The 22467-nt window shown below is 41.6% G+C and overlaps 1 protein-coding gene across 6 annotated transcripts in view; it reads left to right on the plus strand.

Moving 5' to 3' along the window:
• LOC129696443 (intermembrane lipid transfer protein VPS13B-like) overlaps positions 1 to 22467 on the plus strand; it is an 811841-nt gene that overhangs the window by 182412 nt on the left and 606962 nt on the right. For all 6 annotated transcript variants that reach the window (XM_055634334.1, XM_055634333.1, XM_055634338.1 and 3 more), the window contains exon 16: positions 9792 to 9913. In XM_055634334.1, the coding sequence (XP_055490309.1) occupies positions 9792 to 9913 (122 nt within the window). The remainder of the gene's footprint in view (positions 1 to 9791; positions 9914 to 22467) is intronic.

Raw genomic sequence — 22467 nt, forward strand, 5'->3', positions numbered from 1 at the left:
TTTGTATCCTTGCAGAGGGTATAGTAGAGGTTTACTGGAATGGTTGGGATGCAGAAATTAATGGAGATTAATAACTAGCGTGCACAGCCAAAGAGAGGGGGAAGCAGATTCTGTAACTGCTTTAAGGATAAAATTCTATATATACTTTAAAGCTCTCATGCAATGGGTTAATTTGGTAATTTTTTCAAAGAGCTGCTTTCTGTGTTGAGAATCTGTGAAATTGGCAGCTGTGACTTTGTTAAAAATTATACATTTAAACATTTCTAGGCAATGCCCTTTTTCGACATTTGTATGTTAATTGGCAGCAGGGTGGTGCAGCGGTAGAGTTGCTGCCTTACAGCGACAGAGGCCCGGGTTTGATCCTGACTAAGGGTGCTGTCTATAAAGAGATTGTATGTTTTCCTTGCGATCGCGTGGGTATTGTCCAGGTGCTCCGGTTACCACACATACTGCAAAGACATACAGGTTTGTAGGTTAATTGGCTTTGGTAAAAATTGTAAATTCACCCTAATATGTAGGGCAGTGTTAATGTACAGAGTGATTGCAAGTCTGCTCAGACTCGGTGGGCCAAAGGGCCTGTTTCTGTACTATATCTCTAAACTAAGCTAAACTAATAAACATTATTGCTATATTTTTAAATTAAATAATTCTGCAGGGTATCTAATGTTAGACTTTTACACGTGAAAGCTATTACATTTTTGGGTTGCAGTCTAATGAAAACTATAACCAAGTTGCGGGAAATGGCAGAGATTGTATCTTGTGTCATGCTTTCTTGCTTTTCTTTCTATTTAATAGAGGTGGTGGAATTAATAATGTATCAATGAAAACCACACTACGTCTTGCATGGTCTTTCCAGTTTAAGTACATAAGACTAAAATTTTTTGATTTGCCAGAATAGATTTTTGATCTGTTGGCTTCTAAGTTAGTGAAATTTATTCTAAAGTTGAATATGTTTCTGACATAAATCTTGTTTTTCTGAAAGTATTTCGTTAATATTTTAAAAATGTGTTGGTTGTACAATTCAGATCTACTTTCATGAAAAGTAAGCAGTTTTGCTACTGCTGTTTTGAATTTAACGTGAGGGAAACAATCCTTGTTCATTGAGACATGTGCATCTTTTCATTGGGTGTGAGGTAATGTTTCAGATTTGATGTGTTTCCATGGGTTAGTGCTTTAAGTTATTTTGGCTGTTGTGATTGCTTGGAACACATATGACAGACCGTACTGAGGAAACTTATTGAACTCGACTCTTTGAGAGAGTTGAATTGACAACAGCATAAATGCAATGATTCAGTCAGTTTAATTGTCTGTAGAAGTTGAGGCAATGATAGTGTTATCCTCATGGTTTAGGGCAACAGAAATACTACCAGAAATCTGAATTGTTAGTGGTATTATTAAAGCGTAAACAAAATATCGTGGTTGAGCCTTCCTTGTTGCCATCATCATTTGTCATCTATTAGTAGAGACAAGGAATTGCAGATGCTGGTTTTCAAAAAAGGACACAGTGCTGGATTAACAATGGATCAGGCAGCATCTCTGGAGAATATGGTTAGGTGATGTTTAGCATCGGGATCCTTCAGGCTGATTATTGGGGGAGGGGGAAGGAAAGAAAGCTGGGAGAGAGGAGAGACAGGACAAAGAATGGCAGGTGATAGTTAGACAGTTGAGGGGGTGTGATACGCAGATGGTTCAAACAAAGGTCAGAGATAAAATTGAATAATTGCGATTGTCAAGTCAGAGGAAGGTATGTAGAGGGAGAGGAGAAAGACTCGCCTATTTTGTCCCCTCCCCCTCTCCCTCCACCCACATTCCTTTCTCTGGCTCTTCGATCCTTTAGTCTCACACCCATTTGTCATCTATTGTTCATCATGGACACTGATTTTTGATCAGTTCTGGTAAAAACAAGAGAAAGAGAAAGCTGTGCTCACTAGATCAGGAGATCGCTGTTCATCTGAGATTTGAAGCCATTCTAACAGATCCTTAAATCAAAATCACAAGACCACAAGAATATGGGAGCAGGAGTTGGCCTCCAGTCTTTCAACACTGCCCCACCATTCGATATGAATATGGCTGATCAATTCCTCTTCCGTACCAGTTCCCCATAACCCTCAATTCCTAGCTCTTTCAAATATTTATCCATCTTCACCTTTAATAATATAATATTTATAACGATCTGGCTTGCAACAGTCCCACCCACACCAACCCCACACACCACACAATAATCAGTGTGAAGAATGGCCCCAACAGCAAAGTTACCTATTCATGTTGTTCAGAGATGTTGCTTGACCAGCTGAGATACTCCAACACTTAATATCTTTTCAAGATATTAATAGGTTGCATAAAACTATAGGGTGTCAGCGTCATATTGTATGCTGCTGTGAGTGGATATAAAAGTTTAGTTTAGATTAGATATACAGCATGGAAACAGGTCCTTCTGTCCACCATGTCCACGCTGACCAACGATCACCCATACACTAGTTCTATCCTACAAGCTAGGGACAATTTACAGAAACTGGAGCACCCGGAGGTCACGGAGAGAACGTACAAACTCCGTATAGACAGCACTCCTAGTCAGGATCGAACCTGTGTCTCTGGCGCAGTAAGGCAGCAACACTACCGCTGCTCCACGGTGCCAATAATTAATAATACCATAAATTATCTGTAATGCTTGGTAACCAGACCATAATGGTGCCTTGTCTCCATACTCACTGTGCTTTTGGCACTATTTGAATGCTGTCTTCTACTGCATGATTGCAAACATTTGCGAATGATTGCGAACATTTCATCAAAAGCCATCATCGTCACTTGTGGGTGCTTACTGGCTAACATGCTTTGTCGTACAGGTGCTTCCTCTCAGCTGCTGTTTTCGGCATGTTCCAGGCTACCCACCAAAACGAAAAAATATTCCTTTTGTAGAAGCTGAGTGTGGTTTTGCACCAGACCTTGCGTTGTAACTGTGCTTCATTCTTGATTTACCATGGTAACCTGAATTTGTTTGAAATGAGTAGGTTTGGACATATGGTCTGTGTTGATTCTTCAAAACACCCCATTCATATTAGTGAGCAGGTTTCCTTTTCTATCAGCACGAAAATAGCTCAGGCCCACCTGCAGCTGATTTTTACTCCCATTTACCAGTTCCCCTTTTCCTTGCTTTGTCTGGTATGCAACAAAATGGAAAGAATTAGAAGTTTCAAGAAAAGACTTTGCTTTTACAAGTTTAGTTTGTTTTTTTGTTAAATTTAGCCAGGTACATAAGGAACGGCAGAGCTAGTTACACCGTTAATGTGATTCCAAGACACAAAATGCTGGAGTAAAAGGGCCTGTCCCACTTGGCCGTCATTTACGTGACAGGCCGGTAGTGACTGACACACGACGGTCGCGCGCATCATCATGCGTCTGCACAGCTGTCTGGAGCGCGTGACATCATTTGAAGATAGACACAAAATGCAGGAGTAACTCAGCGGGACAGGCAGCATCTCTGGAGAGAAGGAATGGATGATGTTTCGGGTCGAGACTGTTCTTCAGTCTGGTGAAAGGTCTCGACCTGAAACGTCACCCATTGCTTCTCTCCAGAGATGCTGCCGGCCCCGCTGAGTTACTCCAGCATTTTGTGTCTTATCTCCAATCGTCTTGGCCCCGCTCTGGTAGTAGGTGTGGGGGCGGATCCGGCTCCGCAACGGCCGTGAGCCCCAGGCCGAGCTCGGCGATCGTTTGCCTGCTTCTGCTGCTGTTGAAGGTGAGATGTTGCGCCGCGCCAGGGTCCTGGGCCTGTCCCACTTTGGCCATCGGTTACGCGACAGGCCGGTGGCGCGCGAAGATTTCATGCAGGACGAAGTCCACACTCCTCCATGCAACTCCACACTCCTCCACACCACTCCATGTGCCCGTCCCGCGCTACCCATGCACCAAGCACACACTAGCAGGTCGCGTAAATGGACGCGAATGACGGCCAAGTGGGACAGGCCCTTAACTCAGCGGGACAGGCAGCATCTCTGGACAGAAGGAATGGGTGACGTTTCGGGTCGAGACCCTTCTTCGGACACACCCATGTCTCAGCTTGAGTTACTCCAGCATTTTGTGTCTATTTTAGTTTAAACCAGCATCTGCAGCTCCTTCGGACACTTAATGTGATTGCTATTCTGTCTGGTGCATAGGAGACCGAAATGGGATGCATGACAATTATGTGCTGATGTCCCACTAAATTACTTTCTATTTTTAACCTGTAACACTGATAAATTTACATCTTATTTTTAGAGCTCTTACAGTTTACAATAACAAATAGCTTTATCCAGATCTGCTATAAACTTCATGTATTTTCTGTGTAGTAAAGGTTTGCCTGAAAATATGGAATAAATTTAAGGGCAAGGTATTTATGGTCCATAATATTCTTAAGTACTTAGTGCAGAAACAAATAACTGCAGATGCTGGTTTACACAAAAGGACACAAAGTACTGAAGTAATTCTGTGGGTCAAGCAGCATCTCTGGAGAACACGGGGAGGTGACGTTTTGGTTTGGGACCCCTCTTCTGAGTATGAAGAAGGGTCTGGACCTGAAATATCACCTATCCATGTTCCCCAGAGATGCTGCTTGGCCTGCTGATTTACTCCAGCACTTTGTGTCCTATTCGTAAAAACTTATTCTGCTAAATTTCTATTTATTTTTTTTAACAAATTATTTCTCAGCAATGCATATTTCTTACGCACTGCCAGTGGTTGAGGCAGATTTGTTACTGGCATTTAAGAAACTATTGTATAGGCACATGGATATGGAGGGATATGGATTAAATACAGGCAGATAAGAGTTGGTTTTGACATGTTTGGCATAGACATTGTGGGCTGAGGCACCTGTTCTTGTGCTTTATAGTTCGATCTTCAATTAATTATTACAATTTCAGTGTTGATCTCAAAATATTGATGTAATGTTGCTAGTGGTTTTGAGGTATACGCTTGAGCTATGTGCATCTGGGATCATTCTGACCCATGTTTATTGTGGAGGTTTAATCACCATATTTGCCCATTTGGAACAAGGGATTGTCCTGAAATTGAGCCATGGCCACATCACAGTTCAAGGCACACCAAACTAATGTGTTAATCGGAGATACAAGGAACTGCAGATGCTGGTTTATACAAAAATATCAGGAAGTGTGAGAGTAACTCAGTGGGTCAGGCAACATCTCTAGAGAACATAGATAGGTGGCATTTTGGGTTGGGACCCTTCTTGAGACAGTTCACCCTCCCCACCCCCTCACCCGTATCCACCTGTCACTCGCCAGGCTTTATCCTACTCCCATCTCTTCCAGCATTCTCCCCTCTCCCTACCCGTAAGAAAATAAGACAAATGAGCAGAATTAGGCCATTCAGCCCATTGAGCCTGCTCCACCTTTCGATCATAGCTGATCTATTTTTCCCCTCTCACCCCCATTCTCCTGCCTTCTCTGCGTAACCTTTAATGCCCTTGCTAATCTAGGATTTATCAATCTGTACTTTAAAAATACCCAATGTCTTCACCTCCACTGCCATCTGTGCCAATGAATTCTATAGATTCTGGGGAAATAAATTCTTCTTCACCTCCATTCTACAGGTACATCCTTTTATTCTGAGACTGTGCCCTCTGGTCATAGATTCTCCAACAACTGGAAACATCCTCTCCACATCCACTCTATCTAGGCCTTTTATTATTCGCTGGGTTTCAATGAGATCCCCCTCTCACCACAATCAGCTGAAGAAGGATTCCGCACTGCAAAGCCCCTTGTCCATGTTCTCCAGAGATATTGCCTGACCTGCTGAGTTACTCAAGCACTTTGTGTCTTTTCAAGATGTTAATAAGTTGTATAAAATTATAGGGTGTTAGTGTAATCTTGCATGCTGCTGGTGAATGGATATAAAAATATTTTTCAGAGATCCAGGAGTAGTCTTCCAACTAAACAATAGTTGAATCAAGGGCTTGACTTCATACAGGCCCTCAAACTGCACTGGAATAAGTCTGTTGTGTGAAATTTTAACTGCCAGCACTGAGTAATCTTTCCTGCATATATTTATCCCCATAATCAAATTTGCGTTGGTTGTATCTATATGCATTTATGGTGATATAACAAATGCTGTATGGCATAGGTTGTGTCTTGTTTTGTAATCCATTGCAATTACAATCATTTGAGTGTTAATGTAGATAATAGATACATCAGGAGTGTCACAGTGATGGGCTTTTAAAACTATGGTAATTATGCCAAGGAACTAATTACTTAGGGATATATCACTGTCTCATTCCAGCTTCATTGTTTATGGATTAAATGGTATAGTTGGTATATATCTAATTTAAATCTTCTGGTTAATTATCAGACTTGAAATCTAATCCAACTAGCTTGCAGAATACATTGAAAATGTTATTGCCAAAATATTTAGTCCGAAGTGACATTGATTTTGGACGGTTCAGTAAACCTTGTAATTGTTTAGCACAGCTCGTTTTCTTGTTAAAGTTACACAGTTCTTCTGTTCATTTGAGCTATTTGGTGAGTTTAACACTCAAGCTACCAGAATTCCAACCCCCCACCCTTCTTATTTTAAGTCATTCACATACCTTTGAACATTCTTTGAAGGTGCCTTTTGCCATTGGTGAAACCCGATCTTTTACAGTAAAGTGACATTTCGATGATTAGATTATTTAATGAGTACCAGCTGAAGTTTAAAGCACTGAACTACTTGTGGAAGTATAAATGGAATGTCTTGAACACATCTTAATTGCTATTTCTCGGTTAACATCAAACGTATGTTGTTTTCTGAGCTTATATTTTGAAACTAAACCTTGTATGCACAATTTCCCAAATTTACTTCAATCAAAATGAAATTCCAAGCAAAGCAGAAATTCTGACGTTTCTGTCAACTAACACTTTAATCTCTTTATGTCGAATGTTTATTGTGAAAAGATGCCTCTGAGTAGCAGCCATAATATTGCTGGTAATTGTGGCAAAGATCAAAAAATAAATTTTAAGAAGTCCTATCGAGTGAGTGTTAATGATTGCTGTGTGGACAAAATGGTAAAAGACACTCCTGATAAAATGTTTTTTAAACCCCGTTTAGACAAAAAATAAGTGTTGCAAATTCAGTTATTTGGAATTGATTGAAGGATACAGCATGGAAACAGGCTCATTGGTCCACCAAGTCTACACCCATCATTCGTGTGACCGTTCACACAAGTTCTATGTTATCCCGCTTTAGCATCCACTCCCTACACACTAGCGGCAATTTACAGATGCCAATTATCGTACAAATCTGCACACTTTTGGGATGTGGCTGAAAACCGGAGCACCCAGAGGAAAAACACGGGGTCACAAGGAGATTTTTGCAGACTCCCTGTAGACAACACGAGATCAGGATTATACCTGGGTTTCTGCCGCTTTCTCCTATCTGCGCCATGAGATATTTGACTTTTTCTCCATTCAGAAAGGTGAAGCTTGAGACATTGACACAGTGGTAGAGTTGTTGCCTTACAGCACCAGAGACCTAGGTTTGATCCTAACTATGGGTGCTGTCCGTACAGAGTTTGTATGTTCTCCCCGTGACCGTGTGGGTTTTCTCCAGATGCTCCTACACTCCAAAGTCATACAGGTTGTAGGCTAATTGGTTTAGTTAAATTGTCCCTTGTGTGCATGCAGCATAGTGTTAAAGGCCTGTCGCACTTGGGCGTCATTTACGCGACATCCTAAAAATTGGTTAGCGCGTGGTGGTGTATATAGTGACGTGCAGTAACGCGCAGTGCTTCCCTATCGCCCCAGGATTTTGGAATGTTCAAAATCCTCGCACGCCACCTACGTGACGTATCCCTTGCGCACGCTGACGTACTGATGGCATACGTGTAGCGTGTGGTGACGCATGGTTATGCACAGTGACGCATGAACATTGCCTATGCTAATTTATTATGTGTAACCGTGTGTCCACATTCATAACCATGTATCGCCGTGTATGCTGTCGGTGCACCATTTGCAAATCATTTGGGCGCCGCACCACATGATCACCCGGGTACAAAGCGTGCCGAGTTTTGACATTTTTTCTGTGGGAAAATCCTTGCCACGGAGATCGGACTAAAAGAACAGTCCTGTAAGAAAGACACTCCCAAAATAAGTAATAATAATAATAATAATGCATTTTATTTGCTGGCGCCTTTCTGGACACCCAAGGACACCTTACAGGACATAAAATCACGATACATTTATCAATATTAAAATCAAGTTGATTAAAAAAAAAAAAAAATACACAAAACATTTGAAGTAATTAAAATCAGGGTGAACATGGTGGAAGTTATGTCGGGTAGGCTAATCTAAACAGGTGTGTTTTGAGTTGTGATTTGAATTGATCGATAGTGTCCAGGTGACGGATGGGAGGTGGGAGAGTGTTCCAGAGACGGGCAGAGCAGCTGAAGGCTCTGGCACCCATGGTGCTGAGTCTAAATGTGGGGACAGTTAAAGTTGCAGCTCAGGAGGAACAAAGTGACCGGGAAGGAGTGTATGGTAGCAGCATCAGAGAGGTATTAGGGAGCAAGGTGGTGTAGGGCTTTGAAGGTCAGCAGTAAAATCTTGTAGTTAATCTGGTGGTGCACAGGGAGCCAGTGGAGCCGAGTGAGGATGGGTGTGATGTGGTCCGATGATCTGGTGCGGGTAATGATCCGGGCTGCAGAGTTCTGAATGCATTGGAGGCGATGAAGAAGTTTATTGGAGGTGCAAGTGAGGAGGGCGTTGCAGTAATCGATGCGGGATGTGACCAGAGCGTGGATGAGGACTTTTGTATTGTCTTTGGAGAGGGAGGGGCGGAGTCTGGAGATGTTGCGGAGATGAAAGTGTGCAGAGCGTGTGATATTGCTGATGTGGGGGCCAAAGGAAAGTGTACTGTCCAGAATGACGCCGAGACTTTTGACATGGGAGGAAATGGGTATGGGTGAGCCATCAACTGAAATGGTGAATGGGTGGGTTTTGGAGAGTGTGGACTTTGAGCCAATTAGCATGATTTCTGTTTTATTTCCATTGAGTTTTAGAAGGTTGAGTGACATCTAGTTGCTAATAGCTTGAAGACAGGTGGTGAGGGCAGTTGGGGGAAGCGAGGTGTTTGGTTTTGTGGAGAGGTAAAGTTGTGTATCATCGGCCCTCAGGACCAAAGCGCGCGACTGTCGTACAGCTAGATGATTTGCGCTCGACAGTCACTGCCTGCCTGTCGCGTAAATGACGCGCGAATTACGCCCGTGGGACAGGCCCTTCACTGTAGAGGGATTGTTGGTTGGCATGGACTCGGTGATGGTCCTGTTTCCCCACTCTATCTCTAAACTAAACTAGTTGGATTCAGTAAAAAAAACTGTAAATTGTCCCCAGTGTCGGATAGTGCTGGTGTACGGGGTTATCGCTGGTCAGTGCGGACTTGGTGGGCTGAAGGGTCTGTTTCAGTGTTGTATCTCTAAAAAGAATACCACCTTGTTTCATGTGATGCCACTAATGGAAAGCTTTGGTAAAACAATATCATGCCTCAACCTGTGTCATCTGGATTTATCTGAATTAACTGCTTACATGATTATCAAAACAATTGCATTTTCAACTAATAGCGGGAAAATAATGATTGAAAAGGACCTTTTTCAGTGTTTAAAAGGTCATGACTTCTAGAAATTAGGCAGACTCAGTGATGATGCAGTGATAGGTACAAGTGTTCAGTGTGTGTTCATTGTAAGGAAAATTGAAGTTGACATGTTTCATCTTGTCTTCATTAAACCTTTTCTTGTCGTAGAGTTTTTGATCCTCTCGGGTTTGTTATTGCAGATATTTGGTTTCCAGGCAGGCCTGACCTCCTTGGATACTGAAGGATCGTTCTGTCCTGTCCCAGTCATTCCTTCCTTCAGCACAGCTTTTTATGGCAAATTCCTTCAACTTCCGTCACATTGGTGAGTTCATTTACTGTACAACCAAAATGGTCACATTTACAGAAAGCCGCTTTCTAAGTATTTGCATTTTTAATTTTAATTTTGTTAAATGGAAAACTGTATATTGAATATGCATAAACTTTCTCAAATGCTCGTATAAACCATAAATGTAACTGTTTTTTCCATTATATAAATTGGTATTTTAGTATGGTATATTTATTTTCTGCATGAAATACTTATTGTTTTACAATATATAAATTCAAGTTATTTCTTGGGAATGAACAGTGTTTTGAAAGAGACATTTAGAGTGGTGCAGCTGGTAGCTCCACTGCCTCACACCAATAAAGACGCAGGTTTGATCTTGTCCCGAGGTGCTGCCTATGTGGAGTTTGCATGTTGTCCCCGTGACCACATGGGTTTCCTTCAGGTGCTCCTGTTCCTCTGACATCCCAAAGATGAGCGGGTTTGGTCGGTTAATTGGCCCGTGCAAATTGCCCCCCAATGTGTAGGGAGGGGATGTGAAAGTGGGATAACTTAAGAATTAGTGTTCATGGGTGCTCGATGGTCAACATTGACATGGTGGGCCGAACGGCCTGTTTCCATTGCTGTATCTCTAACATAAACTAAACTAAAACCTGTCTGGCTCCAATACAGGCCATTCTGACCAATTTTAATTGCTCTGCTTTTGAAAATGTTATCAGAATTTATGGATTGCTTGCATAAGAACTCACAACAACAACATCTTGGCACATGAACAAATCGTCTATTTTCATAATGTGCCGATTTTCAGGTAGTTTGATGCTCGGTAATATTTTAAAAAGTTGTGCAGAAGTGAAAGAAAATAGTTCAACTTACATGGAAGTAACATGAGCAAAGACAATTCATCCAATATATTGTAGAAACAAGGAACTGCAGATGCTGGGTTACCAAGAAAAGACACACACTCGTGGAGTAACTTAGCAGGTCAGGCAGCATCCCTGAAGAACATGGATGGGGTGGTGTTTCTGGCCGGGACTCTACTTCAGACTGATAAAAACATTTCCAAGATGATGATTTCTTTACACTAGTTTGTTTACAAATTAGTCTTTGGTTAACATTGCTGATGTGATTCAGGGACAGATTGCAGTCTGGTGAAATGTATTTGTAATCAGGAAAGGGGAGAGATTGATTTTCTCCACCTGCATGTTCTATAACTGCACAGCAATGAAGAGTCATAGCAGTGATCCAATGGTTTTGAATTTGCTTGTGAGTCCCTGATTTCCAATATGACTGAGCTTGTACTATGTTTATCAAATAATTAATTGATTAATTGACCGGTAGGCGGCGCGGCTCTGGCCAGCAGCGGCCTCTGCAGCCTGTCCGCGTTTTTATTATTTTCTGTCTGTGTTTTTATGTAGTTTTTGTTATTTTATGTTGGGGTGTGTGTGCTTTTTGAATCTCTCCCTGCACTGGAGACCCGACCTTTTCTCGTCGGGTCTCGGGTGTCGTTGAGGCCGCAACGAGGAGCGGCCTCCAACAGGAAGAGACCGGGGACTCAGGTGCTACTCACCGTCGCCGTCGCGGGGCTGGCCGAGTCCGGAGCGGGTGGAGCGGTGGTGGAGCGCTGCTGCTGCCGCTGCTGCTGCTGCTGCCGGAGAGTCGGAGGCTCCAACGACAGGTCTGTGGACGGCGGCACCAGGAGCCCACGGCTCCCTGGAGGGAGACCGCTTTTCGGGGCTTCTGCAACGGCGACTTCTCCCGCCCGAGTTGCGGGGTCGAAGAGCTCCTGGAGCGGGGCCTGACATCACCGCCCCGCGCGGCTGGAATGGCCGCGGACTGTGCGAGCGCACATCGGGGGCTCCAACATCAAGACCCGGTGTGCGACCTCGCACCACCCGGCGTGGCTTTAATGGCCGCGGGACAATCGCCATCGCCAGCCGGGGGCTATGACTTTGACTCTGACATCGGGGGGGAGAGAGTGCAGTGGAGAGATAAGTTTATTTGGCCTTCCATCACAGCTATGTGATGGATGTTTATGTTAAATGTAATTATGTTGTGTCTGGGGTCTATTTGTGTGTAATGTATGGCTGCAGAAACGGCATTTCGTTTGGACCTCCAGGGGTCCAAATGACAATTAAATTGACTCTTGACTCTTGAGACTTCCTGACTGTCTGGTTTGGTATTGCAGGAAATTTTACCCATCTAGCCACATGTGATGCTTCAAAAATAGTTTTCCAGTGAAATCTTGGTTTCCCAAAACTCCAGTAATTTCTTCAGTAAAATGTCCTATTGACATTAAAAACTGCAGGTTTACGTGTTTATTAGTCGATCTCAAGCAGCGATGATCACAGTAAATCAGAAGATATGCTGTTTTATATGAACAAAAGCAGTTGACCATGTAATGCAAAAAGTGTATTATTTGGTGCTGAGCTGCAGCTGTATGCAACTGACCTCTCTGTGTGGCTGCAGGATCGTATTGCTACTGATTGATATTTCTCAAGGGTTTGTTTGATTTTCATATCTTAGCACATTTGCCCTGAAGATTTAAAAATAGCTGAAGGATTAGCAGGCTGATGAACAATTCACCTCGGCACTGCTGTACAGCTGATAGAGCTGTTACCTTACAGTGGCAGATACCTGGATTCGATCCTGACCTTGGGTGCTATCTTTGTGGAGTTTGCCTGCTCTCACTGTGACCACGTGGATTTTGTGTGGGTGCTCCAGTTTTCTCCCACATTCCGAAGGCATGCAGCGGTTGAAGATTAATTGGCCTCTGTAAATTGCCTCTCGTGTGTAGGGAGTAAAGTAGGTTTGGACGGGCGATCGATGGTCAGCATGGACTTGGTGGGCCAAAGAGGCCTTTTTGCTGTATTTCTGCACCATCTAAAGTAAACCTCCTGTGAATGGCACCAGCAAAAATGTACACATACCAAGCACATACTCACTCAAGAATCCTGCTGGTTAGGAGGGCACGGTAGAGTTGCTGCCTTACATCGCCAGAGACCAGGGTTCGATCCTGACTATGCGCGCTGTCTGTTGGGAGTATGCACGTTCTTCCCGTTACCATGTGGCTTTTCTCCAGTTCCTCTGGTTTCCTCCCACACACCAAAGACGTTTGTAGGCTGATTAGTTTGGTAAAATTGTAAATTGTTCCCAGTATGTGTGCGTGCAGGATAATGTTAATGTACGGGGATCGCTGGTTGGCATGGACTCAGTGGGCAGAAGGGCCTGTTTCCGCGCTGTATCTCTAAACTAAGCTAATTAACCTTGAATTCAGAACTGCGTCATAGCTAGAGACAGAGTCTCGGGTCGTTGAGGCAGTTTACTGTGGGTGGATTCTAAACTTCTGACAGACTGGAATGCTACCACAATGCCAAAGGCTCGCTCATTAATTAGAAAATTGTGCTTTTTATCGACAATAGCAATAAATTATTGGCAATTTGTTTTTATAGCCTACATTTTTATCTGCAGTAAAGTTATTACATTTAAAATATGATGGATCCAAAATGCTTACTTACTCTGTCATAAATCCTCTCTTGTGTGAAATAATAATTGTGTTTCTCTCGTAGTTAGATTGAAAAATGTATGAACAAATAGTGATTTAGTGAGATGAGCGACAGATTACCAAAGACCTGGTTTTACTGACGAACGATTTGCATTCAGAGTTTGTATATGTTTACATTTAGCCTGCTTAATTCATCTATGAATTTATTTCAGGATTAAAAACATTATTTAATTGTGGTTTGGGATAAATGCTTTTGGTTTGCCATTAATGTACAGAAATATTGCAATATCCAGCAAGAATCTAGTTGCCAATTGCTACTTCTCTGACTAGTAACTTTTAGAAAATAAAATATTTGGAGACACTGGCGAATTAAGTTGTGACTTGCTTCACTTTGACATCAAACATGTAAACAATAGTTTTAAGAACTCCTTAAAACAGCACTACATGATATCTACATAATTTTGCACTAACACTTTTGTGTAAATACATTTATGATTTTGTCCATTGATGTGATTAATTGGCATATCCTCATTAACATGAGAGAAGATAGGCATTGTTCAACTTTCAGTGCAGAAAATTATACTTGCATTGTCATCAAGTGAAAAGGTTTGAGTTGGTATTTGGAAATACGTGTTCTTGGGTTTCCTTAATAGAGTCATAGTCATGCAGCGTGGGAACAGGCCCTTCAGCCCAACTTGCCCATGCCGACCAATATGCCCCATATACAACATACATTTATTTGTCACATGTGTCAGTTGGCACAGTGAAATGTGATTACCATACAATAAAAATAAAGAACACAACACACGATAGAATTCAACATAAAACATCCCCACACAGCAGAATCAAAGTTTCCCACTATGAGAGAAGGCCCCAAAGTCAGTCATCTTCCTCTAATGTTCCCCAATGTTCACCCGTGGTCGGGGCCTCCCCGAGCCCTCCGCAGTCGCCGCTACGGGCGGCCCGATGCTCAGGCCCACTCGCCGGGGTGATGTAAGTCCGACGTCGGAGCTGGGGGACCTCCTCAGCAGCTTGGGCATCAGAGTCGGCCACCTCCCACCGGAGTCCGCGGCTCTATCCCACCTGCCTGCTTTTGGCCCATATCGCTCTAAACTTATCCTATCCATATACCTGCCAAAATGTTTCTGAAACGTTGCGATAGTACCTGCCTCAACTGTATCCTCCGGCAGCTTGTTCCATACAGTTTCCTCCCACATTCCAAAGGTATGCGGATTTGTAAGTTAATTGGGCTCTGTAAATTGTCCGTAGTGTGTAGGGAGTGAATGAAAAAGTGGGATTACATAGGATTAGTGTGAACGGGTGGACAATGGTCAATGTGGACTTGGTGGGCCGAACGGCCTGTTTCTATGCTGTATCTCTAAACTAAAGTAAATATGCTTGGTAAAGTAACTTAAGGTTGTGCTATTGAAAAGACAAGATGGGCTGATGGCTGTGTTCTGTGCTATAATTGTGATTCCTTTTATATTCAATATAGCTGTTAACATTTGTAACCAGGTGGTGGTGTCTTAGTTGTTCTAAATTTATTCACCAGATGGTCATGGTGGAATTGGTGTTTTTAAACTAAATTGGAGAATTGAGCCAAACTTAATTATATAATGTGTAAAATAATACTCTGTAAGAAGTCTCTTGTCAACTTGTCAGTTGGATTATTGCAGTTCATAGATAAAGACACCATTTTCCCCCCATAAAAACAGATGATTGAAAGACTTAGAAGGATACTTTTAATGCACCTGTTTTCATTTGAGCTTTTAAAATTTGCTTTCGTCTTGATCTTGATAGTGTCAAGATAATGAAAAGTTGACTATGAAAATATTTCCAGCATTTCGTGTCTGGAAGCTATTTTTACATGATGAACTATACAGATGAACAAGGAGGGCTGAGAAAGCAAGTAGCTTAAGAAGAATGTGTCGCTTTCAGCACCCCATGTCTCAGTTTGTCTTCGTGTCAACGGAGCCTTTTTGTTTCAACGTAAATTCCAGCATCCCTGAAGGAAATAAATTGTTGGACATATTGAAATAGGTTACATTTTGGGGTTTTTTCTAGTTACAAATGGGATTCACATTGTAAGTAGCTCGGCTGTACAGTAATGGTAATATACACTACACTCTGCCTCTTCTAGGCCCTGACCAAGTGATACTTTAATTATTGTGTTTAAAAATTTTAAGGATTGGCATGTTAAGTAGCTTATTATGAGTGGGTTTATTCTTCAGTTTTCTTTACTTTAGACATGTAGCGTGGAAATGGGCCCTTCGGCCCACTGAGTTCATGCCGACCAGCGATCACCCCATCCACTAGCACAAAACGACACTTTTGGGATAATTTACAATTAATGAAGCCAGTTAACCTACAAACCTGTACAGACATTGGAGTGTTGGAGGAAACTGGAGCACCCAGGGAAAACTCAAAGGGGGAATGTACAAACTCTGTACAGACATTACCCAAAGTCAGGATCGTACCCGGGTCTTTAGTGTTGTTAAGGGCCTGTCCCACTTTCCCGAGTTATTCACAAATTCACCCGAGTTATTCACAAATTCACCCGAGTTTTCAAACTTGCAGAATGTTCGTAACGAATCCTGTAGGAGGCCGTAGGAACCCATGGATATATCGTAGCGGCTCAATAAACCAGCCTTAGGTACTCGGGGCATCAGGTAAGTCAGGACGTTTTTTCCAGCCTGATGAAAAATGTCCACGAGTAAAAAAATAGCCCCGAGTACCTACGGCTGGCATAACGAGCCACTACGATACATCCACGGACTCCTACAGCCTCCTACGGACTTGTTACGAACATTCTGCGAGTTTGAAAACTCGGGAGAATTTGTGAATAACTCAGGAGAATCCGTGAATAACTCGGGAAAGTGGGACAGGCCCTTAAGGCAGTAACTCTACCGCTGCTTCACTCTGCCGCTCATTCATGCACTCATTCATCCAAAGACCACATGGTTTATGATTAATAGGTTAGACAAGAGTTGCATGTTCCTATGCCCTGCTTGGTAATGGAACCTTAGATTCAGCCGGACTCTACTGTCTGCACTTGAGATGGTTTAACATTTATATTTGGCACGAGAGATTGGCATGACTACATGTTACTATAAATATGTGAAAGCAGCAACTATGCCAATATATGATAACAAATGTATGATCATTTTTTGGCAGTTTATTTATGGACAGAAAAAAAACTGCAAGTAGCAGGTGAGGCAACGTGCAGAGAGAGAGAGGGACTGATGATTTCTCATGTAGTACAATTTCTTCAATTGTAAGATGTCAGTGTTGGCTCGGTGTCAGCACTCTTATGGATTTAAGTCTCACCAAAAACCTGTGTGATGTAAACTAGGTGGAAATGTCATCATCCCACTTTTGGATTGGGAAAGGAGTAAATTTCGAGGAGAGAAATTTCAGATGGACATGAAAAATCCCAGGATATTTTTGAAAATTAGCAGATACCCTCTGGTATTTTGGCCAAAAGCTTATTCCTCAGTAAACATGACTAAATCAATTGTCGTCGCCCTCCCTGCTCATTCCTGTTGGTGTGACCTTTCGGTGTGGAAGTTTTCCGATTCATTTCCCTACATAACAACAGTCTCCCCTTAATACGTTCTTCATTGGATATGGAATCCCTTGGGACTGTGAAAGCATGAAAATTTCAACATAAACATAGTTTTATTCATTTTATTTGCAGTTTCCTGTGGATCTTTTCCTGTACAGTAATCCTGTTCTTGACATCATTTATTGTTCAATCTCAGCTGCTCTGTAAATATTAAATTAAAGTAACATTCAAAGGATTTTCATGAATTCTGGAATAAATTTATTTACTTGCGTTTTTGGCAAAAGGCATATGTAGTTGAAGGCTAGTGGTCGAATAGGAATGTTACATAGTTTACAAAGGTATTCCAGGTTACGACTCGACAAGTTATTTTATTCTTGAATACCCCTGGGAGAGAGCTCTCCTGTTTTTTATCATCATTGCTTATGACAATTTTTCATGGCAAGCAGTATTGTAGTTGGCGTTGTAGTTTTGGATGGACGCTGGAGACCAGGTGATAAAATGTTGGAGTGTTTCTCATCCTTGGCTTGCATATCTTAACTTTCCCTCCTCTCTTTCCTTGCCCTTTTCCCTTTCCCTCGCAATTCTGGCATTGTAACTCAGTTAGTAGAATATTGGACGAAATGCTCCCTTTTCTGCAGCTGTATATAACATAATGTTGTCAAAGTACATGCCTTAAGGATCACTAAAAACAATTTCCTCTCAAGTCTAATGACTAGTAACATGCAACATGTCCTTAAAATGCTTTACAGGAGTACAACATTTCACCAGAGTAAGCTGGGGAAATATTAGCACAGATGAAGGTAGAGTTACATTTCATTTAGGTTTTTTGGATTACAGACATCACTGGTAAGACCAGTGTTTTTTGGGGATATCAAATTGCCCAAGAGAAGATGGTGTGAAGTCGCAGTTTTGAACTGCTGCTGTCCCTTTTGTGTAGTTCCATCCATAATGCTGATGAATAGGGTATTTGAGGATTTCGAATCAGCTGCGAGGGTCAAGAGTATTAATTTATCATTGGCTTTGGATAGGAACTGGAACAATAACATTTTAACTTGCTGCAGCTTTACAGGCACATTAGATGCAACAAGAACAATAAATGTACAATAAGTTATCAGTTATTCTAAGTATGCTAGACCATGATGGCACAAAAGCTAAAGTATGGACAGTAACCATAGTCGTGCAAAGTCTGTAGGGATTCAATGCTAAACTATGGTTGTTGGTAGGTTTGTGCAAGGTGGTTAAGGATCTTAATGGATGATGCAAAGAAGCTGCTTTTGAGTCTGAAGGTAACTGTTCTCAAGCCCCTATACCATCTTTCCAATGGTCATAGCAAGAAGAGAGCATGGCCAAGGCTTGTGGGTCTTTGGTGATATCAGCTGCCTTCTTGAAGCAATGTTTCTTATAGTTCACAACGTGGTGAGGTGGTCAGAATCCGTGATGGACTGGGCAATGTCCATCACTTTTGCAGTCTCCTTCATTCTTGAGCATTTGAATTACAGTAACAAGTTGTGATGCAACCAGTCGGTATGTGCTCCCACATAAACCTGTAGAAGTATGATAGAGTATTTATCATCATACCAAATCTCCTCAAGCCTCTGCAGAAGTAGTTGTTTGTGAGCTTTCTATGTGATTGTATCAGAATACTGAGCCCTTCTGAGCAAAATCTTCAGAGATACGCACGCACAGAAACGTGAACTCTCTACACTGCTGTCCCACAAATGAAGACGGGTACCTGGCTCCCTTGGCATTCCCTTCCTGAAGTCTTAAAACCGTACAGCGCCAGAGACCAGGGTTTGATTGCGACCTCAGGTGCTGTCTGTACGAAGTTTGTATGTTCTCCGTGTGACCGCGTTGGTTATCTCTGGGTGCTCCGGTTTCCTCCCACATTCCAAAGACGTGCAGGTTCGCAGGTTAATTAGCTTCTATAAATTGTCCTTAGTGTGTGGGATAGAACTAGTGTATGGGTTATCGCTGGTTGTGCTGACTCGGTGGGCTGACGGGCCTGTTTCCTCGCTGTTTCTCTAAACTGTCAACAATCAACTCCTTGGTCTTACTGACATCAAGATCAAGATTGTTTTTCAACCAGATTATCGATCTCTCTCCTGTACTCGGATTCGTCATTGTTTACTATCCATCCAATAGTATCATCTGCCATTTTAAGGATGGCATTGGAGCTATGGTTGTCTACACTGTCATGGTTATGGAGAGAGTAAGCAGAAAACTGGATGCTCAGTCCTGAGATGCCCCTGCATTTATGGTCAGTGGGGAGGTGGTGCTGTTGTGAATTTGTACTGATTGAGGATTGCCGATGAGAAAGTCAAGGACCCAGTTGCATGGGGCGGAGCAGAGACCCAGTTCCTTGAGTTTGATGATGAGTATGGAAGGGATGATTTCTTCAGATGCACCATATAAAGCATCCTCACCAGATGCATTACAGGCTGGTATGGTGATGCTCTGCCCTATTCAACACCACAAGAAATTGCAGAGTTGTGAAAACAGCTTCTTTCCCACTGTTTTCAGTCATTTGAATGGACAATTCTTATGCAGGGTATGAACAACTGAACCTCTAATCTATCTTATACATTTTTATACCTTCACTTTCTCTTTAGCTATAATACTATATCTTACACTTTAATTTCTCTTTTGCAGCACCCGATGAAGTCATATATGGTATGATCTGCGTAGATAGCGTGCAAAACGCAATTTCTAGTTGCACGTGACAATGTAAACCAATACCGATAATAGTATATGCACTTTGATGATGGTACATACTATCGCCACAGTCCAACAGTGGTGAAGAGAATGATGACATCAATCCAATTACTTGTTTTGTGCTGGAAGACTTCACTAGGGTTGATGGAGTTGCACATATTCAGTCAAGACTATGCCTGATGGCGGATAATCTTTGGGTGTATCAGGAGGGGAATTTCTCAAAACACAAAGTGCTGGAGTAACTCAACATGTCAGGCAGCATCTGTGGAGGGAATGAATTGGTGATGTTTCAGGTCGGAACACTTCTTCAGACTGGAGAAGGGTTCCAATCTGAAACATCGTCTATACATTCCCTTCACAATTGCTGCCTGACCTGCTGAGTTATTCCAGCATTTTGACTCCAGCATCTGCAGTTGCTTGTGTCTCTGGTAAAATACTCGTCCCTGAATACCTACTATCTGAGAATGAAATTCAATTATTTAAGAAAGAAGGGATTTTTTCCTCCAATCTTTCTAGAATCATAAAGTTTGTAAGCTCACTAATAATCAATGCTGCTATACTGAAAGCCACTTGTAAAAAACACTTGAACACAGGCCATCAGGCAGAGAGGCATTATTCCTGTGAGTGTGCCCAATAGTTTTTTGCAAGTGGTCTTAATTGCATTTAGTTCCTCGGTCTTTATTGCTCCCAGGTTATGTTCTGTTTTTGGTATGCTTTTAATGCTTTTTGGTGTGAAGACAAATACAACATATTTATTTAATATTTCTGCCATTTCTTTATTCCTCATTATTACTTTCCCTCTCTTCTCACCGACCATTGTTGATTTTTCTGCTCTCTTCCATTTTATGTACTGGCTAGAGCTTGTAATCCACATATATTTCTTGACAGTTTTTTACTCTTGCATTTTATTTTCTCTGAGTTGCTTTTTTGGGTCTACATTTACTGGTTTCTTTAATTTTCTAAATTCTGAGTTAATTCTTCATGACTCAAGCATTTTCTTTCAATCCAATGCTGCACTTAACTACTTCAGTTGGTCATGGATGGATCACTTTTCCCATGGAGTTTTTATTTCTCAATGGAATACTCATTCGATGAGAATTCTGAAATGTTTCTTTAAACGTCTGCTACTGTTTATTTACGGTCATACCTTTCATACTTAAAGTAATCTAAGGGAAAGTAAATGAATTTTATGGGCACAACAGCTTGATGGATTTTTCATATTAATGTTTTTTTTAATTATCCATAATAGCTGGGTTTGGATTGAACGGGAAGTTAAAATGTAAAAGGTTTGCAATCAGGAATCCGCCCTTCTCCAAAGTCGAGAGACACAAAGTACTGGAGTATCTCAGCGGGTCGAAAAAGGATAGGTGACGTTTCGAGTTGGAACCCTTCTTAAGACTCACTTCTAATTTTAATAGAAGTAGACAACCATTCTGTTTTTCTTGAGAAGACACAGAATGCTGGAGTAGTGCAGCATCTCAGGAGAACATGGATAGGTGATGTTTCAGGCCCTTCATTAGATTTATTAGACTGATACTCCAGTACTTTATAACTTCTTTAGTAAACCAGCATTTGCAGTTCCTTGTTTCTACATTTCTTTTCTTGAGGTTGCCAGGATTCAAGTGCTTTACAGGGGATAGCATGCGGGATTCTATTTTATGCCATTTTGATATCAGAAAGAAGGAGGCAAGAATGGGGAGTTAGATGAGGTAAATACTTATACTGTACTGCTTGGAGCTGATGCGTTGCCTTTGGGTCCATAGAATCAACAGATAAGCAAACTCTCGTGGTCATCTCATTGATTTTTCCTCCTACAATTGATCCTCCCACAATTACTGGCACCTTTGTGATCACTTCTGCCCCACCTCCCACCTGTAATCTAACCATCCCTGTGTTGCCACACACACTACCCTTAAAAGCCATGATGGATAGTAACTCGTTATGGATTCTTTGTAGTGTGACAGATAGCCATCGTAATAACAGATTCTGAGGCTTCATAGTTGAAAAAGGGTGGTTTTCGACAGCGGAAACGTATATGTCACACCTAAAAGCTGTTTAAAAAATCCTTTTAATTAATGAGAAAATCAGACAGGCATTTGCTGCAAAATGCCATACAGGAATAAAACACTTGTTTGCATTTTTCCCAATCATAACCATTTAATCTGCTTTGCAATTTTTCACAGTAGTAAATGTCCAAAATGTCCAAATTCTTTTTTGTAAGACTATTCCTTCAAATTGTATCTTATGTTTGTTTGTGGATACATAACCTTATTGCTAATCTGTGCGTCACAAGTGCTTATTGTTATCCAATGTTTCTATATTTTCTATTATAATTTCCTATTATAGACATTCCTAGTCTTCTCTATAAACGGACGCAATGGAAAGAAAGAATCCTGATAGTCAATGTTTGCTCAGATCCAGAGACTTTGAATTGAAATTTAGTCATGTGAATTTGTGAGAAAGGAATTCAGTAAATCTGGTAATATGTGGGTTGGCATCAGAAAAATAGCAGTGAAAGCTGAATCATTGTCAAATTCCAACTGTTTCACTCATATCCTTTAAAGAAAGGAATCTAGCCCCATGCTGGTCTGGCTTACATCTGGTGTTCTGATAAAATATACTCTTTGTAGAGTGGCAGAAAAATCTAACTTTAGCTTGATATGGGAGACATACAGTGCTCTTCATAATGTTTGGGACAAAGACCCGTCATTTATTTATTTGCCTCTGTACTCCACAATTTGAGATTTGTAATAGAAAAAAATCACGTGGTTAAAGTGCACATTGTCAGATTTTAATAAAGGCCAGTTTTATACA

Source organism: Leucoraja erinacea, chromosome 4 (assembly GCF_028641065.1).
Source record: "Leucoraja erinacea ecotype New England chromosome 4, Leri_hhj_1, whole genome shotgun sequence".
NCBI lineage: Eukaryota > Metazoa > Chordata > Chondrichthyes > Rajiformes > Rajidae > Leucoraja > Leucoraja erinaceus.